Genomic DNA, 26,917 nt, shown 5'->3' on the forward strand with positions numbered 1-26,917 from the left:
TATCCTATCTAAGGTTGCGAGCTCGAGGGTAAAGATGTTTGTTGCTTTTCTTTCATTTTGGGGTGTTCTCACGTCGGGATATTCAGGTGTTGATTTTAGTATGCAGGGGGAATGGACAGGGATGGCTTCAAATTTATATCCCGGGCCCCCCAGTCCCGGAAATGGTTCACAGCATCTGGCGGTCCCCCTTCTAAGGAACTCTATCTCCGATGCAGTCAAGGAGTTGCATGACTATGCCACAGTCAACAGGCGTGTGTAGCAGAGCATCATTGACGTTACGCATCGTATTGTTCCAAACGGTTTATAGCTGATAAAAACAGAAACGATGTCTCAGCAATCTTTGGAGGGGCTCTTCAGACCAGGATGTTCCAAGTACTCCGGTCCTCTACAAAGCATCAGCTACATCTTGAGCGATCCACGCAAAGCAAGCAGTAAATCAGCGACTTTAGGATTGTATGCTCACAACTACCATCCCTTGGAAATTGCACAACATCATGTTGGATTCGGCGTCTTTCGAAATCTTTAACGCTCTTACAGAGTACCTGCCATGGATCGTGGCGGGAGGACTCATCCTTTACCTCGTCTCAACTTATACTAGGCTACGCCGTATCCCCGGACCATTCTTTGCCTCGATTTCCAATATTCCACGCTTCTACTGGGTTTGGAGTAGGCGGGCACATGATATCCATATTGAACTGCACCGGAAATATGGCAAGTTAGTGCGTTTTGGGCCGAATATGGTTTCAGTCGGGGATCCCAAGGAGGTACCCGCCATCTACGGATTCAGCGGAAAGTACAAGAAAGTACTGTCAAAATACAACTTCGTTAACCCCAATGAAGGAGCTGACCAGGAGCAGTCCAAATTCTACCAAGTCATTCTCCCCATGTCTAAAGGAAAGATCCTCCCCGGACTCTTCGCCACGCAAGATGAGGACATCCACCGCATGCTCAAGAAGCCCATTGCCAGTATCTATTCGATGAGCAACCTCGTCTCGTTCGAGCCATTCGTCGACCAGACCATCCACTGTTTTTTTGACCAGTTAGACACCCGATTCGCTAACCATGGCCGACCCCTAGACTTTGGGATATGGTTGCAAATGTTCGCCTTCGATGTCATAGGGGAGATCACATTCTCTCAGCGACTGGGTTTCCTCGAGAAGGGAGAGGATATCGATAACATCATGGGCGATATCTGGAAGTATTTCCAGTATGTGGCGCCGGTACGTGACCCTTCCAGAGATGGCATGACTAGGCTAAGATGTAGGCTAGGTGGGCCAAATGCCGTGGATCGATGAACTCTGGGTTAAGAACCCGTGGATTTCTCGACTGCGCAAAGCCTCATGGTCTGCGATGGGTGACTTTGCCGTAACCAGACAGAATGAGCGGATGAAGTTGATGAACAATCCATCAGAGGAGGCGAAGAATCTGAATGACCGAGACTTCTTGTCCCGATTTATTGAGGCGATGGCGAAGGACAAAAGTGTGCCGCAGTGGTAGGAGACCGTGCTCGAGGAAAACTGTATATATCTAATATTCAATTCTAGGGCACTCCTGGCATGGACGCAGTCGAATATAACCGCTGGCAGTGATACAACAGCTATCATGCTCCGAACCATCTTCTATAACCTGCTTCAACACCCAGAGACCATGGCCAAACTGATGGATGAATTGCGAACAGCGGCCAAAGTAGGATCCATCTCCGCAATCGTAACATGGAAACAAAGCCGACAACTTGCGTATCTCGACGCTTGTATCAAAGAGGCGGGCAGAATACATCCGCCCTTTGGTCTTCCTTTGGAAAGGGTTGTCCCAGAGGGAGGAGTGGAAGTATGCGGTGAATTCCTGCCAGAGGGAACGATTGTTGGTATGAATGCGTGGGTGGTGCACCGGGACGAAGAAACCTTCGGTCCAGACGCTGACTCTTGGCAACCTGAACGATGGCTGGGGAAGGATGAGGCTGCTGTGAAGAAGATGGAGAATAGCTTGTTGACGGTAAGGGCCATCCATTTTCAGTCGACGATTGCGGGAGTAACAGTCGTAGTTTGGTCACGGCCATCGATCGTGCATTGGGAAGAATATCTCGCATTTGGAGGTTTATAAGCTGGTGCCGACGTTGCTACAAGCTTATGAGGTAGGTCAACTTCTTTATCATTTTGAGAAGAGACTGGTCTAATATAAACAGATTGGGCTTGAGAATCCTGGTAGCCAGTGGAGAGTGGAGAACCGATGGTTTGTGCCACAGTTTGACTTTCATGTCGTTATGAAGAGGAGGAGCCAGTGGCCGTAGATGGGCTTATTGAATGACCGTGCTTTAAACGCTGCCATCGTCCTGTTCTGAATAAAATGCCATTTCATGATACAGTTCCTTGGGGATAGAGCAGCTTCCTTCACCTTCTCGTGAATCGACCGTAGGCTGGTTTCTAGCTATGTCTATACTTACGAATCGAGTGATATAAGCACTACATGGGGCCCTATTCTTTTCCAGCGTGACAGGAGCTCCGAAAATTTCGAGAAGTCAGGATATCCTTGTTACTGGTAACCCTGGAGCCGAGTAAACTTGAACGGCTCGGAAGGCTGAACTACTAGAAGTGCGGAGCTTTAGCTGAAAAGCAAAAAAAAAAAAAAAAGGGTTCAATTACGACATAAATTAGCAGAAGTATAGAGTTGTTCCCCAAATTCTTTCATTGATATACCAGGTATTTCTCGAGTCTTTGTACTAGTATGATCTATATACACTATAGTCCCTCCCTGAAATCAGTATGCCCTCAGACGTACCTCAGCTAGCCTTCGAATCTACGCCTATTTATCATGCTTGCGAATGAAATCAGTAACATCATTCAGCAACTTGCGGCCTGTTCGGTGCAGGAGGATATTGTGACCGGTATTAGGGTAGAGCAGAGGGCGATGGTCTGCGGCGGCTGGGAACTTGTTGTAGACATCGAGATGGTGGTCTCCACAAGTGATACCGCAAAAGGTGACATCGTCTGTTTTTGCTTAGCTGCCGACTTTACCAAGAAGAACAAGGGGGGGAAGGGAAAGCAGAACATACTGTTCCCAAGAGCCAGGAAGACTGGGCCCTTGTACTCCGGGGCTTCTTTGGCGTGAAACATGAAGCTGACAGCCTCTCCAACCGTGTCGGCGTCCAGGTCATCCCAGTCAGGAATTTCGACACCATGGTCAAAGTCCCCGTACAGGTGCGAGAACTGACGGGTCACAAGACTGGGCATGGTGGTGTAGAGATCAGGCATAGATCCCCAGCGCTTGGGGTCGATCTTGTTGGCTTCGGCGCGCAGCATCATCAAAAGGGCTGGGTAGATGTAGTCAGTGTACCACGACAGCCCCAGGAGGATGAGCTGGTCGGCCGCAGTAGGGTACTGGGTTGCGAGGGAGTTGCCAACGGCAGCGCCGATAGAGAAACCGACGTAGACGACGCGCTTCCAGCGGTGGCCGTCAATCTCGCCAGCCTTGAGGGCACTGATGAATTGGCGGGCGGTCTCTACGTGGGCCTGGGTCTGGACTTCGTGCATGGCGTTGGGGCGAGTGCTGTTTCCGGCACCTGTCGCGGTTGTGAGAATATGCTGAGCCGTTATAGACAACAGGGTAGACTCACCAATCAAATCGAACGACATGGTCGCATATCCGGCCTCGTTCATATGCTTGGTCCAGCTGTACCGCTCGGGCTGATATGCGAAATCCCACATGTGCTTGGTGTATGTCGCTCCGTGGGCCAGTAGCTGGATACTTTCGGACTTGGCGCCGCCCTTGGGGATACAGGTGCGGGTGGAGACATTGTAGGTGCCACTGATAAGTATCTCTTTGCGAGTAAGAGCATAGAAAACCTCGTGGCTATAGCTGTCCAGCGTGAAGTTCTGGGTCGAAGTCTTCTCTAGATGCACAGGCAGAAGTCGCTCGGTGCATGTGGCGCCCCATTCAGTAATGCTAACAGACCCTGGGACGGCTTGTGTTAGTTGTTAAAGACAATCAATGACAAAGGGGGGTATAATAAGGATGAATATAGAGGAGCAATGTTTTACCGGTGGAATTGTGTGGAAGAGCAGCAACCCCCATCCAGGCCAGGGGCTGCAAAGCCAATACAAGACACAATTTAAACAGCATTTTCGGAGCTTAGTTTCTGATCTGACGCTGCTGATTGATAGAGATTGAATTTGACTGCCTGTCCTCTGTCAGGTCGTGTCTTAGTCTCCTGGAAATTCGTCAGGGTTTCGTGATACTCTCTGGTGTTTTATAGATACAAATCTATCTCTTCGATGACTTTGCCTTCACGACTGCATCTCAATAATGGGCCGGAGTATCCATTTTTTGTTTTTGAAGTCCAAGGTAGATGATAGCCGCGTTTTCAGTCCCATGACTTCTGCAGGTTGACTCCGAGAAGTGATCTGCAGCATGGAAACCCGCTGGCAGCTCCGGACCTCGTACTCCGGTCCCAAACCCACGGCAGCTTTAATTCACTCCTCCGTCTCTCTTCCTCGTATTTTCCTGACATTCAATACATTCTTCGCACTTAGTTCTGAAATGGTGTCGAGAGTCTGGCTCATCACAGGGTGTTCCTCCGGGTTTGGCAAATGCATCGCAGAAGCTGCCCTCCGTCGGGGCGACGTTGTAGTGGCAACTGCGCGTCAAGTCGCCACCCTCGCTGATTTAGAAAGTAAAGGGGCTCTGGCCTACGAGCTGGATGTGACCTGGCCGGACGAAAAGTTGAATGGCGTTGTGTCTGATGTGTTGGGAAAGACAGGGCGGATCGACGTCCTGGTGAACAACGCCGGTTACATCCTGACTGGAGGAATTGAGGAGGTCAGGTAGGTCAAGCTTCTCAGAATGCAAGCTTCGTACACGATACTAATACTTGCCCCAGTGCAAAAGAGGTCCTCCACCAGTACGACACCAATGTCATCGGCCAACTCAACGTCGCCCGTGCCATTCTCCCTCACATGCGCCAAAAACGCGCTGGGGTTATTTGCAACATGGCATCCATCGGGAGTTGGCGCGGTGTCCCTGGTGCTGGAATATATTGTAGCTCCAAGGCAGCCTGTTCGATCAACTCAGAGGCTTTGCGTGCTGAAGTCGCCCACTTGGGGATTGACGTGGTGGCAGTAGAGCCTGGCTATTTTCGCACAAACTTTCTGACCGACTCCAATCGGAAGCGGGCACAGAGGCGTGTTCCAGATATTTCTGGTCCTGTGGATGCCGCTTTGTCGGCCTTGGATGCGAAGAACTGCAAGCAGCCAGGCAATCCAATCGTCGCGGCGGAGTTGCTATTTGAAGCGTTAACGCATACTGGGCAGTGCATGGGGAAGACTCTGCCTTCGAGACTAGCTTTAGGTAATGATGCGGTTCATCTGATTCCCTCGATTATGGATCAGGTTCGTAAGGATATCGATGAGTGGAAGGCGTTGACTGGTAGCACTGATTTTGAGTAGCTACTCAGCTATACCAGCACAACAGCTAGAAACTAAACACTATTATCCTGCATGTCACTTCAGTGCTATTCCTATTTGCGGACACTTCTTATAGAGTTTCTATCTCTATTCAAAATCGTTAGAAGTTTCTACAAAGCGCCCTGATCCTTCCAAGACTGCAAATACTTCTTCAGGACATTCACGCCAACTCCGCCACAAGACCTCAGCGATGGAGAAACAGCCCTCGAAGAATCGGTCCGCAGTATAATCCGCCCACTAGCAAGGGTCTCAAAATCATTGTTGAAAAAGTCCTCCAGACCCGTAAGCAGGTCCGTCTGACGAGCCTGCATAAACCAGTCCTCAAACTCGACCAATGACACGTCGAGCTCAGAGCGCAGGGAGGTCAGCAAATCCACCCAAGGCTGTCGAATAGGATTTTCCACATGATAAAAGTGTTGCTGACTGTCAGAAAGAGTGATATCTGACACGACCCGACCGGCTATGTCCATAGGCAGCCAGGAGAAACTCTGTAGGTCGAAATCAATACTCTGTTTATTTCTATGTGGGTTTCGGTCACTTACCCCTTGAATGTTAGGAAGAGCGCCGATCTTTGCCGATGTCGAGACTAGCGCAGGCAGATGTTCTGTCTTGGACCAGAACCCTGAGTGATTCGAGCCACTGAGTTGGCCAAGGCGCACAACCGCCGGTTGAAACGAGCCTGGAGAATCCTGCGCAGCATCTTCCAAAAGACACTCACACACCCATTTGGCTTCGGCGTATCCCATCGCCGCAGCCCAGTTTGGATCCGTCATGCGCTGCTCAGCGACCCGTCTTCCAGGATACCGCCCTGTGACCGCAATGGATGAGGTGAATACGAGCCGGGGAACCACATGAGGTCGGAGAGTGTGGATATCTTTGGCGAGCTGGATAAGGTTGGAGAGCGACTGAATGGGAGCCTGGAAAGAGGAGAGCCGGCGCTTGAAATCCATCGGCCAGGCATTGTGGATGATGTGCGTGACCTTGGAGGTCAAGCTGGCGTAAACCTCATCCGAGAGGCCCAGATGATGGTCCTGGGTAGCAGTTTGGAGACAAACGATCTTGTCCCTCGAAGAAAGAGGTAGCTGTATCCCCTTGGCGCGACAAGATTCCTCCTGCCGAGTCCATGCGTCCACACCTGGTTTGGTGCGGTTAACGCAAATAATGCTCTTGACACGAGGATTGCAACAGAGGATCTCGAGCATGTGTACTCCCAGAGTACCCGTCGACCCAGTGAGCAAGACGACTTCACTTCCAGCGCTACGGATGCACTGCAGTGCTCTCCGCAGCATATCCTGCATCTCGAATGCTTTTTGAGATCTTGGCGGTGGGGCTGGTTCACCCGCCATGGCTCCTGCTAGTGAAGAAAGAGTTGGGTGCTGGTAAATGAAGTCCGGGCGTACTTCTTCCGTGAGCCCCGGGAAAGAGTCCCGGTTTGGGAGCGAGTTAAGCTGTCGCGAAAGGCGGGTAGCCTCTAGAGAGTCCATGCCCAGTTCGAAGAAATCCGACTCATTGGCAATAGTTGTCTTGATGCGGTCACCCAAACAAGCCTGGACTAAGGCTCGTAAGCCTGGGAGAACATTGGCAGGATTGAGATAGATTTCATTCTTGCTCAGTGATAAATAGGCTCTCTCAATTTCATCGGCGAAAACTCGAGAAACCTCATGCCTCATGACAGATCCCTTGTCAGATCGTGGGATAGACTTGCCCTCTGGCACCACCACGACGGCATCTGGGGAAGGAACCCGGGCATGTCGATCGACAAGATGATTAACCTCATCAATCCATGTCCATACCTTGTTGGTAAACCCCTGGTATTCAGCAGGAGCAATTGGTTGCTGTGATTCAATGAGCACGCCGACAGTCTCGCGGCGTTCGCCGAAGACTACAGCCGTCTTGATGCCGGCCTTGCCATTCAATGTCTCTTCCAATAGCTGCGGAAGAACCTTCTCACCCGTGGCAAGTACAATAACATCATCCTTCCTTGACAGTATCTTGACTTCGACATCATTGATGGAAGCTGGGTTCCGCTCTAGAAGATCCTGCACTTCAAACGCTCGTTCCCACCCGAACGGATACCCAAGCAGTTTGCAGTGCAAGCTGTTGTCGGATTCGACGCTTTTGACCTGCAATCCCAAGTCGCTTCTGAGGCGCAGATAGTGCCAGTCGTAGGTTTCGTCTGGCACAAAAATATGTGCAATTGCCCCGATCTCAGTGGCCCCGTAATGATTCAGCAGGGTTACGCCCTGGGTGTGCAGCTTTTCGCCGACCTCGGGTTTGATGGCACCACCGCCCACGGCCACGAAGTCAAGGGATCGCAGAGTTTCAACAGACGATGATCCCGAGAAGGATGCTATTTCTTCGATGATCGAGGGAACAGTCATTAGAGATAGGGCGTTGGTAGATTGGAGGAGTTCGATGGTGGAGGTGGCGGAGGGAATGATAGAAGGTGAAGGGAAGCAGCATGGCTTTCCCACAGATAAACTGAGACACGGGGCAAGGAGGCCAAAGCCCTGGACGGATTAGGTATGCTGTACTATAGGTCATTTGAAACGGTGGGGGTCACTAGCATACATGGTAGAGTGGTAGTGTCGAGACGTTCACACGGCCTACGGACTCTTCGGGATGCAGACGGTGACACGCGGCGTAGCCCAGAACGTAACGATGCGTGAGAAAGACGGGTTTGGGAAGTCCAGTTGTCCCAGAAGAGTGCAGTATAAGCGTGCCGGGCTCGTCCTTGTGAGAGGGAACCCTTGGGAGACGCTGGCCTGCGTATCTGATTGAAGGTGAGGTCAGGAAGTCCGAAAGTGGAGGGGCGTTTAGGATTTTTATTGGACTACCAAGAGTTGCATGAGATGCTAGCGACTCTGTCCTTTTGGATGTGAGAATAGCAACTGAGCCGGTCTTCCCGACAAGATGGCTGATGGCTGCTGGGCCCAGTCGAGCAGAGAGAAGAAGAACAGGGCTCTCTAGGGAGAGGAGGGAGGCGAGGTAAATGAAGAGCCCAAGACCACTTTCCATAAGGAGACCAATGGGCTTTTTGTTTCCCCGAACTGGAAAATTGGCAGCTAACCATTCCCGACAAGCGAGGACTGCATGATGTAGGCTTAGAAAAGTCACTCGCTCCAGATGTCGCTCCTGGCCAAGTTTCACCTCCTGGATGGCGAACAAATGGTCAGGGTTGTGGTCTGCGTTGAACTGAATCAGATCCGGCAGGGAGTGAACGCCCTCCTTGCTGGCCTCGTTATCCAAGCACAGGGTCGCGCGATCGAAGCATACGTCCAAGGTGGTAGTGAACGTAGTGGGAGAATCGAAACTTGGCGCCATGTCGAAGCCCTCAAGTGTGAATAATGTTGTAGAGATTGTTTGCCCTAGTTGCTGTGGATCGATCTATGACTATTGACTACTTATTACATGCCAAATATGATCTGATCTTTTAGATCTTTCTATGCCAGAGGGCAAAGCAAGCCTGTGCGGAATCGGAGCGGAGTACACAAGTACGGTCCGCGCCAGAGAGCAACACCCGCCTCTCGTTACTCCGGTCCATATACATGGTAAGCAAAATCTATTGCACGGCATTAGTGAGCAAGCGATAGGAGGGTTTCACATGCAGATCAACGCCCTGTCAGTGCAGGCCAATCTGTAATATACCCTCCACTTTCCCTAGGCTTTTGCAGCTGGCTTGTGTCATACTTTTCTGCAACGCTGATACTTTAGCGTATACAACAAGCAGAAGGATGGAGGACAAAATTAATTCAACACTAGAGATCCACCGGGTGGCTTTTTTTGGGGGCCAAGGTAGCCGCGCTGTGTTCTCGCAGGAGGCCTCCACCACAGCTATCCGACATGTCAGGAGGTCTCGCACCGCGGGCAAACTTTTAGCGTCATGCTACAATGCATTTCTACAGGAGCTGTCCAACGTGCGAGAGCAAGAACACGGGCAATCTGTTCTTCCTGAGCTAGCGGAGCTTACATCCTCAGAGTTGCTTCTATCTCCTCCCACAACACAGCAAAGCAACCCCATAATCCAGGGGGTATCGCTCCTAGTCCACCAATTGCTCAGTTACCTCAACCATGTTGAGACATGTGCAGCCTCCCCGGAGCCCCGCCTATCTTTGCAGGAAATTACGAGCAACTATGATGAGGTGGTGGGTTTCTGCTCTGGGGTTATACCAGCTCTGGTTGTTGCCACGTCCACCTCGATTGAGGACTTCATACAAGGCAGTGATAATGCAGTTCGACTGGCATTCTGGATAGGTTATCGTGTGGCCTCTTTTTGTGAAGACCGCGCAGGACCGCAATGGCGTGCCCGCCCCTGGTCAATTGCCCTGAGTGGACTCAAGGAAGAGGATGTGGATCGGTTTAACTCTAAGGTTGGTACCAAAGCCGTGTAGACGAGACTCAACCACTAACGTTCACGAATTGCCCAGGCCGGAAACGAGGCTGTCTGTTTCTCCGCCCGAATAAACCCCGACATCATCACCGTGACTGGAACGCCTTCAGCCCTAGAGCAGTTCAAAATCTTCTCACAAGACAATGGGAAGCCTATCCCCGTACACGGCTGGTACCATGGAGGCGACACGACGAAATCAGTCGTTCAGATGGTTTTACAAGATATCAAGCGACGCTCAATCTCTTTTCCAGCACAACAGTCCGTATACATACCCCTCCGATCAACGGTTGATGGAAGCCTTATGACCCTACCTGGGGAGGTGACGCTCACAGAAACAGCCGTCCAGATCATCCTCACTCACAGATTGAATTGGCCGCTAACTTGGGAGAGCCTATCCCAAGGTCCACTGAAGACGGAGGTTCATGCATTTGGGCCACATTCACGCTCATTTTTTGGCACTCAGTGGAATAATACACGAGTGGTTGATCATTCATTACCAGAGATGCCAAAGACTCCACACGCAGATATTGCGATCGTGGGTATGTCTGTGAATTTCCCGTCTGCGGACAATAAAGAGGCACTCTGGAACAACTTGGTGAAGGGAATCAATACTGTTCAAACGGTAAGATATATTTCCAATTCGCCTGGGGTATCTACTAATATGGTGACTTAGATACCGGGAACGAGATTCAAGGTCTCCGAATTTATATCGGATGACACAGAGGGAACGCCCGGCCTACGGTCAATCTACGGTAATTTTGTGGAGAAGCCTTGGGCATTTGATCATGCCTTCTTTGATACCTCTCCTCGTGAAGCTCGATCAATGGACCCACAGGTATGCCTGCAATATCCTGGCTACACCTACAGATACTTATGGAACTAGCAAAAACTATTACTCCAAGCTACCCTTCACGCGTTGGACGATGCAGGATATGTCCCCGACTCCACCCCATCTTTCCAGAAGGACTCCTTTGGTTGCTACGTTGGAATCGCCACCGGGGATTATGTGGACAACTTGCGAGATGACATCGATGTGTACTACAGCACAGGAACACTTCGAGCCTTTCTCAGCGGTCGTATCTCCTATAACTTCAAGTTCAGTGGTCCCTCCATGGTGGTCGACACTGCGTGCTCTGCATCCTCCATCGCCATCTACCAGGCTTGTCAGGCTTTGATAAACGGTGATTGTACCGCTGCTATCGCTGGAGGTGCAAACGCCATGGTCAGTCCGGACATGTATATGGGCCTAGGTCGAGCACACTTTTTGAGTCCTACTGGGCAATGTAAGGCCTTTGATGCGGGTGCAGACGGGTATTGCCGCTCCGAAGGGTGTGGTGTGTTTGTTCTCAAGAGACTGTCGGATGCTTTACAGGAGAACGATCGTATATACGGCGTTATTCGTGGTATTGCAGTCAGCCAGAGTGCAAACGCCAGCTCCATTACTCGCCCTCATTCAGAAACGCAAGGGAAGCTTTTCCGAACGGTTCTCTCCAGAGCCGGTGTGGATGCTTCATCCGTGGATGTTGTCGAGGCTCATGGGACCGGAACCCAGGTAGAAGATCTCCCTAATCGGCTATTCTTGATTAGGACGAGTGTTAACCTAATACTCAGGCCGGAGATGCGGTCGAAATATCCAGCATTCAGTCAGTCTTCGGGAAAGTCTCTCGCCATCGTCAGAATCGCGTGTTTGTCACCTCAATCAAGGGCAACATTGGCCACGCAGAAGCAGCATCAGGAGCAGCCAGCCTCGCCAAGGTGCTGCTCATGCTCAAGAACCACCGAATCCCACCTCAGGTCGGATTAAAGAACATTAATCCTAGGCTTGCGGATGCTCTAGCCACGGATATGCAGATCACCACAGAGGGCGCAAACTGGATAGCACCTGCAGGCAATCTGCCACGCAGGGCAATGGTCAATAACTTTGGTGCGGCGGGTTCCAACGCTGCGATGATCGTTGAGGAGGCTCCTTCGAGGCATTCCCAGGTGACTGAACGCAGTGCTTACCCTTTCTTGATTTCGGCTCGAACTATCAAAGCTCTTAAAACGCGAGTGCAAGCATACAGGTGTTCAATCGAGGCATCGAGATCGAGCCTGAAACTACCCGACATTTGCTACACAGCCACCGCTCGACGACAACGGTACGAACACATTGTGTCTATAGCCTGTGGCAATGTGGATGATTTGCTGGCAAAGCTGAGGGATCCTCTTATCACTCGGACGCCGTCAAAAAGCAGGCCCATTATTATGGTGTTCTCTGGCCAGGGAGGGGCATATAGTGGCATGGGACGTGAGCTGCTGTCAACTTCCCCCGTATATCGAGCATGTGTCGATCGGTGCGAAATCATACTAGAGCAAATGAGGCTTCCGAGCATTCGTGGCATGCTGGTGGGTGATGTGAACATAGAAGACAGCGACAACACCTACCTATCGCAAACAGGCACTTTCGTCCTTGAGTATGCTTTGGCCAGCGTCTGGAGGGAATGGGGCATTGAGCCTCAGGCGGTGATTGGACACAGGTAAGTGCCACGCCCATAAATTAAATTACGTGTTGGGTAACAGCATTGACTAGTCTGGGAGAGTATGCGGCTATGGTGATTGCCGGCGTTATGTCACTGGCAGACGGTCTACGCCTTGTCGCAACGAGAGCCACCCTCATTGCAGATCTTTGTGCAGTGAACGAGTCTGGGATGATGGCGTGCAATCAGAGTGACCAGGAGTTGCTTCGGTTAATCTCCCACCATGGGAGTCTCTCGCACCTGCAGGTGGCCTGTCAGAATACCCCTCATGATTCTGTAATTGCAGGTCCTATTATCGAGCTGCAGCTTCTCGCTGAACTGTGTAAACAGTCTGGGTATAAATGCAAGATCCTCACTGTCCCGTACGGATTCCACTCGGCTGCTATGGATCCTATTCTGGAGGAGCTGCGCAAGATCACGTCGTCGGTTACGTACTATCCTGCCAAAATTCTCGTCGGCTCTACGGTGTACGGTGACTTCCTGAGCTCTGTGGTGGACTCGGATTACTTCGTTCGCCAAACCAGGGAGATTGTTAGATTTGCTCAACTACTGCAAGCAATCACTGCGGATCAGGATCTCTCCTCGACGGTGTTCCTGGAAATTGGACCCTCCCCTCTTACTCTGCCAATGGTTCGCAACGGGGTGTCAGAACATGGAGAGTACGGGTTTCTCAGCTCGTTGAATAGCAAGCTCAGTGCCTGGGAATCGCTTTCGAACGCAGCTGTCAGCCTGTCTTCCTTCTGTCCTGATATTAACTGGCGCGCTGTTTTTGATGGGAGCGGTGCCTCTCTCGTTGATGCTCCTGCATACCCTCTTGAACAGTTCGAGAACTTTCTCCCATATCGTGTGACTCGACTCGATACGCCCAAAGAAGAAACAACCAGGGCACGAGACGCGCTCCTAGGCACCGGCCTCCTCACTACAAGACTTCGGGGACCGGATACATTGTTTGAAACCCCAGTCGAGTATCTGGCCCCTTACATCGATGGACATGTGGTGGGAGAAGTTGCTCTCTGCCCCGCCTCTATCTACCATGAGATGGTTGTTGAAGCGGCGTCACTAAACGGGGTTAGACCAGATCAGGCTATCGTAATTACTGATCTTACATTTGACAACCCACTCATGTACGATGTCTCGCCCGATGACCGGATTGTGCAACTACGGTTGAAGAAAGAGAAGCTATTCCAGTTCTCCAGTTACTCGCCAATGCAGCCGGATAACTGTACTGTCCATTGCTGGGGCACAGTATCCCTCGAGAGCATTGCAACAACTACCAAAGCCTTCACACGGAAAGCAGCCATGATCCAGCGACAGCTGTCTCATCTGAAATTGCGCCGCGAGCACTTCGACACCTTCAACACCAGTATACTCTACGAGACTATCTTCAGTCGTGTTGTGCGTTACGCGGAGAGCTACCGATCCATCCGCCAACTCACTGTAGCAGATACAGGCCTGGAGGGATATGGCACGTTTAAGCTACCTATTGTTGACCAGAAATGCATTCTGTCTCCCATGTTCATCGACACGCTGCTCCACAGTGTCGGGTTCATGGCCAACAATTACGCCACCAGCTCCGAGATCTACATTTGTACCAAAGTCGAGTCTGCCCAGATCTTATTTCACGATGTCGATCAGAAGGACTCATTTTCCATCTACTGCAGTCTCTTGAACTGCGACGAGAATATGCTTATCGCCGATTCGTACGCTCTTTCTTCCAGTGGACGACTTGTTGCTGCTGTTGAGGGTATCCATTTTAAGAAGCTCAACCTGAGGGCATTTCGCACCCACCTATCTCGTTATCGCACCGACCTTGGGCCGCAATTCATTGCAGACAGTAGCTCTACAGTCTCCTCTGCATCTTCGGAGGACACCATCTCCACTGGCGAATCTCCGCTTTCCACGCCTCCCAATGGTGACGAAGAAGCCATGTCAATTGCCCCGCTAGTCACAAAGGTTGTTTCCAAGATCTGCGGTATCAATCTCGGTTCATCAAGTTCTTCTGCATTGTTATCAGAACTCGGAATCGACTCTCTCATGGCAATTGAAATCGGTGCCGCTCTTCAGAAATACCTCCCCATGGTCCACCTAGAAAGCTCAATTATTATGGGAGTCCGTACAATCGGGGAGCTTACACGCGAAGTGGAGGACCTCGCTGGTAAAAAGCCACAACTACCAACAGAGATCCGATCTAAGCCGAGCCGTCGCACAAGCGGCCGAAGAGATGAGGTTGAGAACGTCAAAAGCAACGATAGTCCAGATCGCAGTGCGATCAAGGGTATTTTAGCAGGGGTATGCGGGGTTTCGAAGTCTGCGCTGCGCGCAGACCAGTCACTCAGTGCGTATGGACTCGACTCTCTTCTCTCTATCGAGTTCCGACAGGCGTTCAAGGAAAAGCTCAAGGTCGAGATATCTGCTGACCAGCTCCATGATAATCTCACCATCAGAGAGCTTGAGGATCTTATTTTGGGGTTGGAGAAACCCAGAAATAGGGCCAGAGATGGGCTACAGAATAGCATCAGACCCGTCCTTCTACAAAAAGGCGATTCAGACTCGGTCCCCCTGATCCTTGTCCACGACGGCAGTGGATCAGTCGCTCCATACTCCAAGCTGAAGAGAGTCCCATTCCCACTTTACGGGATTTCTAGTCCGAGTCATACCCTTGAAGGTCCTACCCCTACTACTCTGAAGGAAACAGCTGAGCTTTACGCGGATGCAGTCCGTTCCAAATTCGACGGGCCTGTGATTATCGGAGGTAGGTAGTGATTTATGAGCTGAAAGAAGCACTTTTCTAACTAAAGACTGATAGGTTGGTCGTTTGGTGGTGTATTGGCATTTGAGATCGCACAACATCTGATGTCGCAAGTCGCCGGTCTTATTTTCATCGATTCTCCATCTCCAATAAACCATCAGCCTCTGCCTGACGCCGTAATCCGGCATGTACTACAGGATCTGGACGCAGGAATCCAGGTCCTTCTTCGGAGGCAGTTCATATCTTACGCAGCAATGCTAGGAGAATACAGACCCTCTAAGCTACAGACACCAATTCCTTCTGTGCTACTCCAATGTGAGCAAACATTGAACACGACGGAGCTCTGCAAAATTGAGTATCCCTGGTTGGAGAATGAGGCAGCTCAGCAGGATTCGATATCCCAGTGGAACACGCTACTTCACAGTAAGATGCTTGTGTTGAAAATTCCGGGTAATCATTTCGAGCCGTTCAAGCTACATAACGTAGGTCCAATCTCAATAAAGCTTGCTTTGGCAACAGCTAACGGTTTCAAGGTTACCAAGGTGACGGAGAGGTTGGTTGAGGCGTACAACCTTGTGAATGGGTAGAAAGTCTGGAATTGAATGCCTTGAAGATGGTGCAAAATTACATCTCACTGGTCAGGCCTTTTATTTAATGCATATATTGATCTTTGTGACCTAAATCCTCGTAATGTCTGCGAGTATTTGAAATGATATTTTCTAATAAGTGGCTATTATCCGAGTGCTGCCGACAAAGAATAAGAGGTTAATACGAAACAGGTCACCATAGATTTTTAATGCCTTAGATGCAGCTCGAATAACACACCTGCAGCTGGGACCGGCACTGAGCGAACGCCAGACATGGCGGAACTCCACCGCGTCCAGACTTCTTCGTCCGTTTGACAATGTCCACGAAACAAGAACTACCATATCGTCCCGTAGGAGCTCACGCTGGACCCGGAGTACATCCCCTACACTGACGGACCGGAGTACGTATGTCTCACGGAACACGCAGCAGCAAACAGGGGGTGAAGAGAAGGTGGTCTGCTCCTAATTATCTATATCAAAGGAAGATAGGAAGCCGTGAAACAGCAATATGGAACGCTGCATATTCAGACAGACCTACAAGCACCATGGCCACAACAGTTGGTGGATTCACGTTCGCGAACGGATATCGCCAATCGGCAGACACGAACCCCTGGCAGGTCGAGAATGGAGACATCTGGGATAAGGAGGAGCCGCACTACAGCGTTCCTCCCTCTGTTGAGCTGCTGACCTCGTCTGTTCATAATAACATGGGACTGAATTACCTGCGGACCTGGCCTACGATATACGATGGGACTGCATCCCCCCACGGTGTGCCCAGCTGGTGGAAGCCGAAAAAGAAGGTAGATGTACTAATATGCGGAGGTATAATCTGGGAATGAGTTTTATTGAGCATTTACTAACATGTGACTTACTTTAGCCGGCCCTACGGGCTTACAAATCGCGGTCAGCTTGATTCGCCAGGGACTGACGGTCCGCATCATCGACAAAGCATCTGGCCCCTTGCTGGCCGGAAGAGCGGACGGTGTCCAGCCGCGATTCCTGGAAACATTAGGAACCTGGGGTCTTGCAGAAGAAGTTGCGGAAGAGGGCCCCTTGATCGAGCGAACCGCCATCTACAAGAACGGAAAGCCGTTACTTCATTCTCGCTCCCACCAATCAGACTCGAGATACCGTGGGCTGCACGTTATCACACAGGGTCAGATTGAACGCATCTACGTGCGAGACCTCTACCGACACAAGGTGCTTGTGGACCGTACCACTGTCCTGAAAGAGTACAAGGTTGAGGACAACCAGTTAGAATCGTATCCAGTCAAGGGCGTCATCACCAACACCGCGACTGGTGAGGACGAGGTCGTTGAAGCCAAGTTCCTTGTTGGTTCAGATGGAGGAGCGAGTTCCATTCGGCGCAGTCTTGGGATTCCATTTGATGGAGTGAGTACTGATATCTATTGGGGTATTATGGACTGTGTTTTCGAGTCGGACTATCCACATGCGTGGATTTTTGGGTTAGTATGATCCATTACTTCCTATGTGGTCTCTGCTGAGATGGTCTAGATCTGTTATAAATTCGAAGCATGGCGGGTGTGTGATTATTCCTCGTGAGCAGGGATATATTCGGTGAGTCTGCCTATTTACAGAGATTATATGGAGGAATACTAACCCGGCTCAGCCTCTATACCCAGCTAGACGTCTCTAGTACTGGCCCCATCGCACAATCCAGACTTGCCAGAGACCTTAATTTTCAGGAATCCGGTGGTCGAGTGGACGTTCACTCCATTACGGCCGATGAAGTTCTGGAGCAAGCGAACCGTATATTTGCCCCATACAAGCTAAAATTTGCGGCACCATTGAGCTGGTTTGCGGTCTGGAAGAGTGGGTCTTTATGCCTTTATAAAAATATTCACATACTGAGAGAACAATTATAGTTAGCGAGCGCGTAGCTCGGTCATTCTCCTCTGAGAACCTACGGGTCTACCTGGCCGGAGATGCTGCTCACGTCCATAGTGTGATGGGCGCGTTTGGTCTTAACGCTTCCATCCTCGACTCAGCCAATCTCGCCTGGAAACTTGGTCTCTGCGCTTCTGGTGCAGCAGATATAAACTCCCTCATGCCAACCTACGACCGCGAGCGCCGTCTCCACGCCGTCCGAATCATTGAAACATCGGGTAAATACCTTCGTTTCGTCTGCAACTCCGAACTCCCTATTGCACAACTTTACGAAGCCGGCGCGGATCTCGGATTTGATCCATCTCGCAATGCCCAAGCACCTAAAGCTAAGCACAACCGAGCAAGCAACGGAAAGGCATCCGGCGATCATAGCAAACCGGAGACATACGACCACGGACATCATAATGGAGTGAAGCTTTCTGTCACTAGCAGGGACGGGACCAACGGCCACAAGGTCCACCTGAACGGTAAGCCGCAGTCCACCAGCGAAGAGGAGGATGAGCGACAGCAGGACTTGCAGTTTCTCCGTACCTTCTTTCCTGAGTACGGTCAGTTCCTCTTAGGCACTGACTGCGAGTATGGCACGTCTTGCATCGTTCCACAGGGGTCTGCCGTCGGGACGAAGAAAAAGCCAACAGTGCTCCGTAATGGAGTACGGGCCCCTAGCCCCCGCGTGTGCTTCAGCACGGGTTCAACCGGCTACCTATACGATAAAATGCAGGGACCTAACCGGTTCCACGTTGTCGTCTTTGGATCCGATCTTCTCGGACCTGTGAGAGCACGACTTGCCGCCTTTTCTCTGGCTTTAGCGCGCGAGAGCCATTTCTATAAACGGTTCGGTGGAAGATCGCGTTTTAACATTCTCCTCGTCGCCAAAGGCGCACCCTTTGAACTGGAGGAGCGACTCCAGGGTGACGATTTGTCTGCCCTCAAAGAGAGCGCCGTGGTTATCTCAGATGACCGCACACCAGAAGACGATGCGCACTCTTGCTACGGTGTTGACCATGTTACTGGTGCTGTGGTGGTTGTTCGACCGGATCTGTGGGTCGGGAAGACGGCAGCTCCAGACCAGGTGGACGAGCTAGACAGTTACTTTTCGGCATTCCTTATTCCTGTTGATAGACATACATGATTTTGTATTGGACAGAGCAAGTTACACAGAGCTACTGTGTTGCAATGATATTGATTCCTTATTATCAGTGTGAGCTTATACGGCTAGAGTCTTAATATACATCACAAGGTCCCTTAGAAAGGTGATTTGCTGTTTCACTTTCCTCCCTTAATTTACTACTATTCCTACTAATGACTTTATTTTGCCTGAATTACCTAGTAATTATGCGTTAAAGTATCCGTTTCTTTAGAGTTCAGATCACCTTCTCCTCATAATGTAATCCACAACTTAGCATGCCCCACAACCAAGATTTCTCCCTCATTTCATCCCTGCAGGAGTTAAATGAAAGCTCCTCCAGTGGCATTAAGCATTTCCAGAATAGTATTTTGGATTATATTATTGATGATATTTTGAGTAAAGCTGTGTATTATTAGCCTAATATACATCTGTGAATTAAATAGGTTATATCCAACCTCTGGGCTTTTCAGATGTCATTTATGCCTGCAGACAAGCCTTCCACTCCTTTAATTTATTCTCTTATACTTCTTGCCTTTTCCATATCTCACTTATTAACCCTGCAAAGAAGTGCCTTGCAATAGGTTGCTGGAGCAGCTGCAGCATAGTAATGCTTGCCATCTTATTTATGGGTGTCAACATAGTTATATATTCCTCAGACTACTAGGCATAGACTCTCATCCATAATGCCAGCTGCCTCCATTTCAAAGTAAATCGCAGTATTATAACCTTAAACGGTCCCGATCTTTGGAATTTTTGATGACCCCATTGTCTGAAAGAATAACCTCAATGAACCATGGGCTGCTGATGCTAGCATATAGGTTATGGCATAAGCTTTATTGCACTAGATACATCACATCCGGTGTCATAGCTTATCCGTGCCTTAGGCGCACCCACACCGCTCTCGGTGTGGGTGCGCTACAGCATAACGGTAGATTTCACCGCAACGGTAGATTTCACCGCAACGGTAGATTTGATCCAAACCACCTACTTTTATGCATTTGAAGCTATTCCCACCACCTAACATGCCTAAATCTATTAAATATAATGAATCTGACCTCCATAAGGCCTGCGAAGCCGCTCAGGCCCAAAAAAACCTAAATCTTGCTAAGATTACGCGTGAATATGGCGTTCCTTACATGACCCTATGTGGACGCTAGTTCTCAGCCTTGTACAGCTCGTAAACCAGTTAATAAAGCCCTTAAGGGGTATCAGGAGGAAGCCTTAATACAGTGGATAGTCTAGATGTGAGATTACTACCTGTCAGTGATGCCTAAGCTACTAGAAGAGTATGTAAATCAGTCACTTTAATGTGCTGGTGAAGATAGACAGGTTAGCAAGGTATGGGCATATTACTTTGAGAAATGACTCCTAGAACACCTCAATCTAGGCCCTATCAAGCAAAAGACGAAGGAATCAAAGCATATCTAGGCTGAGGATGTAGGGTTATTAGCATACTGGTATAATCTGCTTGCAAATGTGGTTAAAAAGGATACACTAGTGCGGTTAGTATATAACTTTGACAAATGCGGCTTCCGGCCTGGTGAAGGCAGATCTAGGAAGGTAATTGGTTTAAAAGGGGCTTCTATCCCTGATCTTCCTGAATCTGAAAGAGGAGAGAATATTACAGCTATTAAATGTATATCTGTAGATGGTTAGTAGATGGATCTATGGTTTATCTTTAAAGGCAAGCTCCCATCTATCTAATATTCTAATATATGTACTAATCTATTCCTTTTCCCTTCCTTAGGCAGCGGCACCTTCATGGAATCTTGGTTTAATAAGAGTAAGTCCCTACCACTGAATATAATGATAGCTACGCAGGCTAATGGCTGGATATTAGATGAAATAGCCCATTAATGGCTTCAAAGCTTTATTAAGGCAACAAATGAGCGTATAAAGAGGGGAGAGAAATGGATACTTATCTTTAATAGTTATAGCTCCTATCTTACCGTCGATTTCTTACAAACATATAAAGATAATAACATTATTACCTTTAGATTCCTTCCTTATACAACACACCTTTGCCAGCCACTAGATGGCAAGCCATTCTTGAACTACAAGTAATACTTCCGATGTATAAATAATGAGCTATCTTACTGGGCTGGTGAGCCAGTAGGGAAGTCAGAATTCTTATGGGTGATTAGATTAGTATGGGAGAAAGCCTTCAATCAGTGGATCATCCATGAGGCCTTTAAAGATTGTGGAATCTGGCCAGTTAATAGTAAGATAGCTGATGATCTTGGAAAGAAGGAATGGAAGGACTGTCCAATTCTCTATGGGCTTGATATAGAAGGCTTAGATAGTTTTGAAAGTCCTCCTTCTACACCCTCTCGGCCACTATCTTCATCTAGTATTGATATCTCCCCTCCAAGGTCGATCCAGGCTCTTGAAAAGAATTAAGCAAAACTATCTAGGCTTGTAGCTACTGTTGCAGATCTTATACTAAAGCAGATATGGAATATTGATTGTTTCATTGAATATAGTTGAATCGCCGCGGAGGAGGGGGCTATGTTTAAGGAGATAATTAATTAAATCAGGGCTGCGCAAGCCCCCCTATGGCGCCAATACACTAAGTAATATATTAAGCTACTTAGTTAGAATGGCATACTAAGGGTGCAAGATGCAAATTGATCAATTGCTTCAAGGAAGGCCAAAGATGCTGCTGCGCAAGAGAGGTGTTTATAAAGGCAGTGGGAGAGAGTGCATGGTAAACCACCACCACCAGCACCTACGCAAGAGAATATGGTATTAAATGGATCAGCAGAGGCAGCAGATAAGAATGGTGATTTTTTGTATATAGATAACCCCTAGTATGGCCTCAAAATCATGATTTTAATGAGAAATCTACCATTGCGGTGAAATCTACCGTTACGCTGTAGCGCACCCACTCCGGCATGGCCGGAGTGGGTGCGCTAAGGCACGGATAATAGGTTTGACCTGAATTTCTGACACTTGTCTTGACTGGAAGGGCAGTAGTTATAAATCCTATGCACTATTATAAAAAGGTCTTGTGTTCCATCCTACAGATGAAAGAGAGCAGTGCTATACTTCTCTGTTATCTTATGCAGAGCACTGAGTTCCTCGATAGGTGCCGGCCAATGGTTTTCTCTAGTTGACCGGTCAAGATCCTCGCATAGTTTTGAAGAGGCCGAAACTGGGAGCATGATATTTACGTAAGCCAAGATTATGGTCGGAATTTCTCTACAACTGTGCACCGCAGGCGCTAACCACGGCGATGGTTGTAGAGTCATTTGGGGCGCGCCCTAGCAGTGGAGGTAAAGTTTTGTGTCTAGACCAGGCTATTTGGCGTGACTGGATATCCTCGCCTCATTAGACTCGTCGACGGCAATGTAAACAATCTACGGCAGGCCATTACGACCACTCTCGAAATTCTTTTGATCGTGAATTCGCGATTATATTATCCTTTTTATATATACCATATACTGTTACTCTGATGAGAATTAAAAAGAATCTCTAGCTTTGCTTATATTGCCAACTGGTTAAGATAAGAGTGAAAAAATACGTTGGCCTCATCTTATTGACTGGCGAATATTTGCTGTGATACTTATCCAGAGCATATTTATATAGCTTATATGCACACCGGTTCCGGAACTAGCCCCTATATGCTCAAAAGTCGTCGTCTTGAGGGTATATCGCCTGTGGGCTGGTAATATCTCCCGCAAGAACAAAAGCGGATTAGATCTTACTCTTCGCGAGGCTGTAGGGTGGGTGCCAGAGATTAAACATGTAATCTATGCTATGAGCTGTCTTCATGCCAAGAGTTGAACCCCAAGTTGAACTCCCGAGCGCCTCAAGATCTAGCGTTCGGGCTTACCATTCTTCCACGACCGACAATGCTGATTAAGCAACGGGGCGGTGGGCCAATAACTAAGTTAGTACTGCATTTCCTGCCCCAGGGAACCACCTATCCTTCTGCGTTCGACATGCGTGTCAATAAACATGTCTTGGCACTTCCCATCTTACTATGAGGCTGGTATTGCTGGTTCTCACTACATTGTACGGAGTAACAGAATAGAAAAATCTGCGCTTCCGACCTGATTGTTAAACCCCAGGCAAATCCTCCTAACAACCGTTACTGAGGTCCCCCGTCCGTTGATTTCATTTTGACTTTGCCGATATATTCTGCATGCATTCTCATCCAAGCAAATGTTATGCCGTACTAAACCTACATAATCAGGAAACCGGACGGCAGAATGCTACTTCATCAGCTCTGATTCAACTGGGATAGCCTCCATTCACTTCACTTCATCACAGTACTTCAAGTTTCCCTTACCTTAAAGCCTTCTTATATCTTCTCAGGCCTGTTAAAGCTCCTGTTTCTATTTAAGCAGTGTCTATGTGCACACAATGTTTTGCTAGAATGACGGCAAACTCGTGTCAACGATACACAATCAAAATGGGAAATCCCAAGGTACCAGCTGCTCACGTGGCACACGCAGAGAGTCGCACTCCAAGAACGCGCGGCATTCTCTAGGAACGGACTGCCAAGAGTTGTTGCAACAGTTGTCGCAAATAGGGAATCAGAATTTGCCAGTGATATGGCTCTGTTGGCACATCACCAGTATGGTGCCTCCAACGATCCTGGCTGCCAGGAGACGATCATAAATGGATCTGACGGAAAGATCTCGTCGCTAAGTGATGACAGAGACGAAATCAACCATGCAGGTTTAACAAGAAGGCCTCCTCTCACGCTGAATCTCATAAGATTTATGATTTGCTATTTTGCTGCCTTTTCTCGGCTGCAGTCGATGTGGAAAGTGGCCTTTCAGCAGCTTTCCACCGCCAGACTCATGCACTCTTCATCAACGGACCATCCAACGCAATAATTTCCCTCAAGGATGCCATGTTATGCACGCATTCATCCCTGCTGCTCCTGAGGGCTCAAGTTCCGCTTCGTCGTACAATTTCGACGCCTTCAGCGCCACACCGGCTGGTCTCTAGCCAGACCAGGTCAACATAGGACAATAAAGACCAGCCGTCCCTGCCTTGCATCTACCCATCTTTGCCACCATTTATTTATATGGACGTCTTCGAAGGATCGATTATTTGATTATTGATTGACGGTGCGGTGCGTGAACATGATTATGGGATGGAGGACCTGTCTGTGCGATCGGTGTCACAGTACGAGCCGGTGGTCTTGCGTTGTGCATTGACAGCCTTGACGAGCTTGCCCAGAATGGCATACTCCAGCTTCAGCTTGACGCTATAAACCAGCGCCTTTAGAGTGACTTGGATCGCGTAGTAACCTGAGTACTGAACCGCAACGAATGAAGCATCCATCAGCATGATAAGGATGTTGATAACCAGCAGCTGATGCAGTATACCCCAATAACGATTTCTGACATGAGTTTTGAGAAACTCAACTGTTTTGTAGATGTACAAGACTGATAGCAGAGTCTCCTGAATGAAGAATCCAATCAGCTGTATCCTTTCCATAATTTCATATCCATTCACGAATGCCTGGGGACGGCTTGGCGCATTGGCACCAAAGGCAAGTACTGTGGTAGGGATATGCAGTACAAAAGCGTCTGCAACGATCATGTACAGAATACCACGCAGCAGCTTCCGACTCTGAAGGAGGAGGTGGAGTCGTGACCATAGCACCATAGACTGGCCAGTCACCATGCAATACCATCCAATGCTTGTAAACGTCAACGAGATGTTATTGTTGTGCACAACGCTAGAAAGTTTGAGTATGAAACCGAGATTATAGGGAATGATTCCAAGGGTTGCAACTAGCAACGTCCAAAAGTAAACATCCCTCCGTTTGAATCTGGTAAAGCAGAGAATCAGGAGCTCGATGACGTTGTAGGAGGCAATAGTGGTGAAAACGGAGACAAAGGTCAAGTCAAGACAAGCGCTGCTGGTGTAAATACCGCTTGTGAGACCATTGTCGCTACCCGCCGCGGTGGAATTCGACATGGATATCCACACGCTAACGAGTTGGTTACAGAGTACATCAAGGTGAGAGAATTGGATGGTACTGGTAGTGATCGAAATTTGCCCAAGCCCATTGAGAGCCATACGGCTTGGTTTTTTTAACCCCTCAATGGACGTCGGGCGATAAGTGTGGCGAAGACCGTCGTTATTTTAAGTCTTTGGTCTGACAACCTTAATGTCGGAAGAGTTAGCCTGACCATTCCCCTTGGGATTCTCCAGAGTTCGGATATAGGGGTCCTGGCGCGGTTCTCTCACGCTGTCCAGCCCAGGTGGCGGATATGCAGCGGATCTTAACAACCTGATTGGTGATGATTTATGCTCACGGCATTGGTCCCAAAGTTTGACAGCCCGATCGATTCCTCTCTTCGTGGCGCTGAACCTAAGTTTTGCACTGAGCCAGTCTATATGTGAGGAGACATTGAATACGGCCCCGGGGGAACAGTCCGTCCCTGCCAGTTTATGGTCAGTTTTGAGTGATTGGGAAGATTTGCCCACACTGGTTGAGTGATTTTACTGGTGCTGAGCACCTGCTCTAAATTATAGGAACAATGAAATCGAGGTCGCCGCTCCGTAAGCCTTCGACAATATCTCAATCATGCTAGCTATACGTAAGTATCACCTGCACTGTTTCTGTCGGTGGATTATATTATCACCAAAAAGAACATTCTATCCTACAGTGCAGCCAAGAGCCAGGCCTTTTCAGTTATCCCAGTGGAAGGCTCTCCCTCGGAGATCTGGGATTTCAGAACCCCATCCTACCATGTTTCTCTGGAACTTAATCCGCCGCCAAGCCTTGAAGACTAAGGAAGGCCATGACGATTACATTTAGTGGCGCATGCTAGTGTGCAAGACTCATTATCACTCACAGGTCGTCTCAATTCCGAGCTATAGACCATGCCTGATACTGCTTTGATGGTGATCGTTCCTCCATAGCAGACAAGATACATGGTCGCCTACCATGGCAGGCAGCAACAACGGCCTCACTGGAGGTATCTATACTAACCGGCGGTGTCTAGATGAAGTCCTCTTTGCCACCTTCATCGGGTTGGCTTGGTACAACGCCATAGAGCTCGTGGTGATCTGTCTCACAATGTTCAAACGGTGGCGGGGCGCTTACTTCTGGAGTCTTCTTGTCGCATCAATGGGTATTATCCCATACGGCCTCGGTTTATTCCTGAAGTTCTTCAACATTGTCCGTCATAATTATCTTGGAACACATACCCTGGTGACGATCGGTTGGTGTTGCATGGTGACAGGCCAGTCAATGGTCCTGTGGTCGCGACTCCATCTGATTCTGTTGAACGAACGGCTCCTACACGGCATCCTTTACATGATCATCTTTGATGCCATAATATTCCATATACCGACTGCGGTGGTTGCGTTCGGCACTAATGCACCAAGCCATCCGATCGCTTTCGTCAAGGCATATAATGTTCTTGAAAGAGTACAACTCGTTGGATTCTGTGTCCAAGAGACATTCCTATCCACCTTATATATTTGGGGTACATTGAAGTTCTTAAGGCATGCTGATGTAAACCGTTATCGGTACATCTTGCATGAACTCCTCATCATCAATGTGATTATTATTCTCCTGGATGGCTCTGTGGTTGGTACGCAGTATGCCGGCCTGTATTCTGTGCAAACCACCTTCAAGGCATTGGTGTACAGCATCAAGCTCAAGCTTGAATACGCTATCCTTCGGAAGTTAATCAAGGCTGTTAATGTACCTCGTGCACAAGAGCAACGCTCACCAGAGCAACCCAAACCAAGGAGCGATACATCAGAGCAATCCAAAACAGAACAACGCACTGCAAGCCCCTCCGAAGGCACAGTGACTCGCCTAAGCATGCAGGAAGTCTCTCCGGGGCCTTCAAGGGTCCTCACAACAACCACCATAGTCTTCTCTCAAAACCTGCAGGCGATTGGACAAGGCTCCCACCGGGAAAAACACAGCGATATTTCACCGCTGATCAGGTCTAGAGGAAAATGATTGAGAGAAGGAAATTGCAACACTGTTCACTAGAGGATTTTCTTTGGAATCAGAACCCATCCAGCGCATTTCCATGTCATTCACCCATTACTGATCTAGTCAAGGGTTCTTTGTGCAGGACGTCATTCTCATCCTACACCTACCTCAGTAGTACACCGGGCCACAGTACAGATTGAACCTGGTCAAACTGTGGTCCGTTTCAGGCTCTGCAACATACCCATTCAGTATATA

General features: G+C 49.0%; 8 protein-coding genes across 8 annotated transcripts; 5 read left to right on the forward strand and 3 right to left on the reverse strand.

Annotated features, from left to right (window-relative positions):
- Nucleotides 1-494: 494 nt before the first annotated feature.
- Nucleotides 495-2,287, forward strand: Aud_003845 (cytochrome P450; the record flags this gene model as incomplete). Its single annotated transcript, XM_043288792.1, has 5 exons — nt 495-1,220; nt 1,270-1,493; nt 1,545-1,992; nt 2,042-2,131; nt 2,183-2,287. 5 exons carry the CDS (start codon nt 495-497, stop codon nt 2,285-2,287), a joined length of 1,593 nt encoding a protein of 530 aa, XP_043144727.1.
- A 512-nt stretch (nt 2,288-2,799) lies between these two features.
- Aud_003846 (alpha/beta hydrolase) lies at nt 2,800-4,116 on the reverse strand (the record flags this gene model as incomplete). The annotated part of the gene is made up of 4 exons (XM_043288793.1): nt 2,800-2,984; nt 3,050-3,556; nt 3,611-3,949; nt 4,035-4,116. 4 exons carry the CDS (start codon nt 4,114-4,116, stop codon nt 2,800-2,802), a joined length of 1,113 nt encoding a protein of 370 aa, XP_043144728.1.
- Nucleotides 4,117-4,404: 288 nt separating this feature from the next.
- Aud_003847 (uncharacterized protein) lies at nt 4,405-5,438 on the forward strand (the record flags this gene model as incomplete). The annotated part of the gene is made up of 2 exons (XM_043288794.1): nt 4,405-4,817; nt 4,874-5,438. 2 exons carry the CDS (start codon nt 4,405-4,407, stop codon nt 5,436-5,438), a joined length of 978 nt encoding a protein of 325 aa, XP_043144729.1.
- A 128-nt stretch (nt 5,439-5,566) lies between these two features.
- On the reverse strand, nt 5,567-8,780 carry Aud_003848 (putative NRPS-like protein biosynthetic cluster; the record flags this gene model as incomplete). Its single annotated transcript, XM_043288795.1, has 3 exons — nt 5,567-5,944; nt 5,999-7,966; nt 8,028-8,780. 3 exons carry the CDS (start codon nt 8,778-8,780, stop codon nt 5,567-5,569), a joined length of 3,099 nt encoding a protein of 1,032 aa, XP_043144730.1.
- Nucleotides 8,781-9,190: 410 nt separating this feature from the next.
- Aud_003849 (type I iterative polyketide synthase) lies at nt 9,191-15,698 on the forward strand (the record flags this gene model as incomplete). The annotated part of the gene is made up of 8 exons (XM_043288796.1): nt 9,191-9,826; nt 9,884-10,468; nt 10,520-10,681; nt 10,730-11,398; nt 11,458-12,362; nt 12,416-15,114; nt 15,169-15,593; nt 15,645-15,698. The coding sequence occupies 8 exons, from the start codon at nt 9,191-9,193 to the stop codon at nt 15,696-15,698; spliced, it is 6,135 nt and encodes a 2,044-aa protein (XP_043144731.1).
- A 545-nt stretch (nt 15,699-16,243) lies between these two features.
- Nucleotides 16,244-18,738, forward strand: Aud_003850 (uncharacterized protein; the record flags this gene model as incomplete). Its single annotated transcript, XM_043288797.1, has 5 exons — nt 16,244-16,520; nt 16,576-17,164; nt 17,214-17,276; nt 17,329-17,531; nt 17,585-18,738. 5 exons carry the CDS (start codon nt 16,244-16,246, stop codon nt 18,736-18,738), a joined length of 2,286 nt encoding a protein of 761 aa, XP_043144732.1.
- Nucleotides 18,739-23,838: 5,100 nt separating this feature from the next.
- Aud_003851 (uncharacterized protein) lies at nt 23,839-24,678 on the reverse strand (the record flags this gene model as incomplete). Its single annotated transcript, XM_043288798.1, has 1 exon — nt 23,839-24,678. The coding sequence occupies one exon, from the start codon at nt 24,676-24,678 to the stop codon at nt 23,839-23,841; it is 840 nt and encodes a 279-aa protein (XP_043144733.1).
- A 976-nt stretch (nt 24,679-25,654) lies between these two features.
- Nucleotides 25,655-26,686, forward strand: Aud_003852 (uncharacterized protein; the record flags this gene model as incomplete). Its single annotated transcript, XM_043288799.1, has 1 exon — nt 25,655-26,686. The coding sequence occupies one exon, from the start codon at nt 25,655-25,657 to the stop codon at nt 26,684-26,686; it is 1,032 nt and encodes a 343-aa protein (XP_043144734.1).
- Nucleotides 26,687-26,917: the final 231 nt, after the last annotated feature.

This window comes from Aspergillus udagawae (genome assembly GCF_001078395.1).
Source record: "Aspergillus udagawae IFM 46973 DNA, scaffold_2, whole genome shotgun sequence".
Lineage (NCBI taxonomy): Eukaryota > Fungi > Ascomycota > Eurotiomycetes > Eurotiales > Aspergillaceae > Aspergillus > Aspergillus udagawae.